The sequence below is a fragment of the Penaeus monodon genome, chromosome 39, assembly GCF_015228065.2.
Source record: "Penaeus monodon isolate SGIC_2016 chromosome 39, NSTDA_Pmon_1, whole genome shotgun sequence".
Taxonomy (NCBI): Eukaryota; Metazoa; Arthropoda; class Malacostraca; order Decapoda; family Penaeidae; genus Penaeus; species Penaeus monodon.
In genome coordinates, this window is record NC_051424.1 from 3,245,807 (window position 1) to 3,250,806 (window position 5,000).

Below are 5,000 nucleotides of genomic sequence, written 5' to 3' on the forward strand. Positions count from 1 at the left end.
CTTGGGGCCTCTGCGCTTCAATGCGGCCACGAACCGTGTTCTAGAGGTCATAGGTAAATCAGAATTCTTTGACTATGTGACAGAAGCATTTGCTGTTTGATGGGTAGGATCAGTTCTTAGATATTATATTCTCAGTATTGTTGTTAGGCTTACTTTTTTGGTGTATAGTGTGTTGTATGTGTATGGCATTATAAAACCAAACAACTCTTGAAATTAAGTAGTCTGTTTAAGGTTGTGTTATATAAAAAGGATTATTAATGACAGCATTGCAACTGAGAATGTAATTACTTGTAGAATCAAGATAGAGAGGCCATCTCAGATATTTGTTGCAAACAAATGCAGAATACTGGTAAATTTAGACTGAAGAAATTCCATTTCATATTTGTGAAGCTTGAAATGAGTCTGAAGGAACTTCGTTTTCTCTCTTGTTCAGAGGAGTTAAGCGAGCCAGAGGCCAACACAACAATGGAATCTGGGACAGAAATGTCACATTCAGACAGTGACACCTCCTCAATGTCCTCCTTTGGGGAAGAATTTTACGACCAGTTGGCTGTCCTGAAAGGAAGGTTTCGCTCTCACACAGATGATGTAGTGAACAAAGTGCAGGAAAGGTAAAAACAATAATTTGCTAACTCCATCAGATACCAGTATTAAATCTCAGTAGAAAAATAGTGTTCAACTTTTCTCCAATTTGCTAAGGACATTAGGTGCAACAATGCAGTTTTACAGTGCAATCAGAACCAATACTCTTTCTAAATAAATTACGTAATGATAACTGTAAAGGGTGAATTAACGATAAGCAAATATGAATTGTATGCCAATCGTGGTTGCTGAGGCCTGAAAGAGTTATTGTTTGGAGAAATTAGATAGGTATTCGTACAAGTACTTTACTATGCTTTTTTATTATTATTGGGATGTCATTTTCTTTTAAGGTGAATAGGTACATTAAATGCATTGCTGAATAAAACTAAAAAGTAGAATTTCATATATTTTTAAGGCACTTGATAATGCTTGTTGCCATTATCTCCTTGTAGTAACATTGGAAATCTAAGCCCAGTTGGGAATCTAAACTGAAATTGCTAATTGACAAGCAGCCAGTCAACACCCTAAGATGTACTATGGTATTAGCATATGAAATCTGGTTTATACAGTATTGCAGACTTATTAGCTTCTACTTTCAGTCATGACACTCTTGCTAAAGTGAGGCAGAGTGCAGAGAGAAGAAAATCTGAGTTGGCCAAAAAACAAGAGGACAAAGCTCAGTCCAAGAACACATCCTCTAGAAAGTCCTCACGGCATTCCCACAAAACAGCAGAGTCTATTCTCTTGACAAAGGGGCTTCAGATGGCTCCTCGGAAAACAAGGGAGAATGTCAATTCCTCGGCAGAAAGAAGCTCTTCAGTATCCTCCTCTATAACCTCAGCATTGGTGCCTGAGGGTCGTTTGTCTGTGATATCTCAAGTTAATTTATCTGTGAAATCAGATGAAGGTGTCAAGTCTTCTATTCATTCTGATATTATTTCAGATGAAGGTAGGGGGCTAATTGTATGTAAATGTCTATATTGTTCAGATGCACAGCCTCAATTTCCTTGCAAAATTTTGTAGATATTTCCTTTCCATGTGCGATTTTAATGTGAATTTTTCACATCTATATTGAAACACTTTGAACCCCAATTCAGAGCATGAAGTGCCAAATCCCAGAAGAAAATCTTCACTCTCCTGTGTGTCAAGGTTCTCCCAGATTTCAAAATCATCAAGAAGAAAATCAAAATCTGAGAAGGTAAGTATAATTAATTTTCCTTTTTACACTATAAGCAGGATGTATTTTCTTTTGCACTAATTTACCTTTCTCTCCAATTTTACATTTTTTTCTAAATTCTTCCTGTTCCTTTTCATTAATCTGGATGTTTAACACATAATACTTGAGAACATTGAGACCATAGGAAAGGGAGCTCATTGCAAGTTGGGGGAAATATTGGCCACAGTTCATTAGCAATATATAATGAAACACAAAATAGTGGAGTCTTGGGAGAGCACTTTGCCTACAGTGAAATGAAAATTCAATATGATGATGAAGATGCTTACCATTCCCAAGAATTACAGAAATTAAAAGAAAATAAAGCAAATCTTGTTAAATGAAAAATGAGAAAGCAGAAAAAGATGTAAAAGTCAAATGGAATTTTTTTTTTTTTTCATTGTCATCATCGTCACAGTTCCCTTGCACTCTTTTTCCAGATAGGAGATGATGAGGAAAGCAGTACATCATTAGTCGAAGAAGTTAAGCGTTTGTCAGCGTCTCAGGACCTCCGCAGAGGCCAAATCCGTCGGGTCAGCGTAGAGTTGCGAGCGGCGCAGCAACGGCTCAAACAACTGAATGCAACAATTAGGTTGAAGGTAAATCTTTTTCCTACGTCTGTTTATTTGTACATTTTCTTGCTTTTATCTCTCTATTTATTTATTCTTTTATTATTACCATTATTATTATTGCTATTGTTTTTATGGTTGTTGTTGATTTTATGTGTTTGATTTTTTTCAAATGTGTTTGCATATACCTGCATTTCTTATTGCTTAGTTCAGGTTGTTTTCTTGTTTGTTATGTTTGTTTGGATTCCTTTGAAAATCAACCAAATAACATATTTACTTTCCCTTTCAACAGGAGGCTTTTATACGAGAGTTGGTGCGCTGCGGAGGGGAAGCTGAGGTCACAAAGCGAAAATGTGAGGCCAAGATGGAGCGACTGGAAAAGGAGATCCACAGGGCCCGGCAGCAGTATGAGGAAGCCCAGAATCAGCTGAAGGTGCACAGATTTTGGGCAGATGTAGAGTGTGTGTGTGTGTGTGTGTGTGTGTGTGTGTGTGTGTGTGTGTGTGTGTGTGTGTGTTTGTATGTGCGTGCGCTTAAGCATGCGTGTGTGCATGTGCGTGTGCATGTGTGTGTTTGGGGGTAGGTAATTTTTCTGTGGACAGAATGGTGGAATGTAGGGAGAGGTATTATTATTGATTCTCTTGTTTTCCAGTTGGTTTGTTATAAGAAGATTACATTTTTGAAAGAAAGGAGTACTGCTTATTATGCTTTTTAATTACACTTTTAGATTTAATTTATATTCAGATTTTATGGTCTAATTATATTTTATACTTTTATTACTTTTCTTTTTCCTATAATCTTGTTACTATATAGATACTCTTTGGCTTAGAGTTGGTTTATATCTGAACAGACTCCTTGGGATTTGAAAAAATGCACTTGTTATACCTAATGTACTCGACATCATAGACTAACTAACTTAATGTATATCAAACACTGACATCAGACTGTTGTAAGGAATAATTTCTGAGAGTGTTGTACTGTATATTCCTAACCTGAGAAAAGGGCGTAAATCAAATTATGAATTACAGTACCACTGAATGCACATCATTCTCACACCACTGCAGAGTTGAAAAATCATAAGTCGAAGAGTTAGACATTCACAGATTGTCTTGTTTCTTCAGGAACTGCGGGAAGGGGAATCTGAAGATGTTGGCCAATACCGCAGTCGTGTCGATTCCCTGAAAAAGCAAATTTCGCATTACCAGAAGAAGCTCTTAACCCTAGAGAAAGTTTCAGCCATCTCTCAACAGGCAGACACCAAGTAAGAGTTTCTGTGATATAATGTTCTAGAAACTTGTTTTGTTATTTTCTTGTGTGTTTTTTAGAAGATGAAAGATGTCAACACATTCTTTTGTTTTTATTCTTTGCCTTTATTTTGTTTTTAGTTCTTTTAAGGTATAGCAAAAAGAAGTCAGATTAAAAATGTAATCAAGATTGCACGGTTTGTGATGTGCATCATAGCAGAAGTGAATTAAAAGCTAGTTATTCATATATCAAGAGAAGATGAGGATAATTTTCATAAAGCCTAGGAGGTATTTAAGCCTTCCTAAGAGTAATGCTCTCCTGTCAGTATATCTTTGTTTACTTCTTTCAGAGTAGAGGAGTTGGAGGGCAGTGTGAGGGAAATGAGACGACAGCAAGAGGAACTCCAAACACGTCTTCGTGAGGAATTGCAGCGCAAGGAAGAACTCGAACAGCAGATCATCGTTGACCAGCGGAGGATTCGGGCCTTGGAAATAAGACTCAAGGTACTTGAGAAAAGGACAAAATGCTGAATGGAAAGAATTTTTTTTTCATGTACACTATGAACTACGCAAAAGTTAATGATTTCTGTGATAATATTTTTGGTTAACTGTAGAAGATTTGAATAACATTTTCATTGGAATGCTCACTAGCAAGATGAAGGGGAGTCGGAGAGTGACCGGGGCTGGCTAGCTGAGGAGGAAGAGCGTATACTGAAGTTACGTGAGGCAACACAGCAACTCCAGAATGAGGTCAAGATGCGTGAGGAGGCAGTCAAGCAGAGAGAATGGATGCACAAGGAGAAACTCCGTCTGGAGACTTCCAGACAAGACTCTGAGGTAGATTATGAAGATCATTTAAGGATGTTTATAAAGTAAAATGTAACAAGTGATGATTTGTTGTGGAATATTGATTACAAGTTACTTAGGAAAATTTTAACTCAATTTCCATAGAGGATTAATTTCTTACAATAAAGCCATTAAAATGAATTAACTTTAGCAGTACTTCCTAATTTAAAAAAATGTTATCTTAACCATTTATCAATAGTTGTCCACTCTGTCAATATCACCCCTAATGCAGGAGAGAAGAAAAGGCAGTGGCAATGAGGAGGCACTAACAGAAAGGCGAGAGTCGGACCTCAGAGAAGAAATTTCTCACCTGCGAGATGCGCGGGATTCCCTTATGGTGCGAAGGCAGAAGCTGAATAGGAGAATACACAAGGTGAAAGTGGATTTAAGTCTTCATTTGTTTGTTATTATTATTTAATGATAATGATATATATAATTACAGTTATTTTTGTTATAATTGGTTTCCTTTATATTTGCTATTATTGTTATGATGATGATGATTGTTGTTATGACTATTTTTCTTCTTCGTGTTGATATTAATAATGT

At 36.6% G+C, this 5,000-nt stretch overlaps 1 protein-coding gene across 1 annotated transcript in view; it reads left to right on the forward strand.

The window, feature by feature from the left end:
- LOC119597209 (kinesin-like protein KIF27) overlaps positions 1-5,000 on the forward strand; it is a 17,791-nt gene that overhangs the window by 7,497 nt on the left and 5,294 nt on the right. Inside the window, exons 9-18 of the mRNA XM_037946733.1 lie at positions 1-53; positions 434-611; positions 1,182-1,531; positions 1,680-1,780; positions 2,236-2,394; positions 2,657-2,797; positions 3,486-3,625; positions 3,959-4,112; positions 4,260-4,445; positions 4,687-4,827. The exon at positions 1-53 is cut by the window's left edge and continues 159 nt beyond it. Coding sequence (XP_037802661.1) covers positions 1-53; positions 434-611; positions 1,182-1,531; positions 1,680-1,780; positions 2,236-2,394; positions 2,657-2,797; positions 3,486-3,625; positions 3,959-4,112; positions 4,260-4,445; positions 4,687-4,827 — 1,603 coding nt within the window. The remainder of the gene's footprint in view (positions 54-433; positions 612-1,181; positions 1,532-1,679; positions 1,781-2,235; positions 2,395-2,656; positions 2,798-3,485; positions 3,626-3,958; positions 4,113-4,259; positions 4,446-4,686; positions 4,828-5,000) is intronic.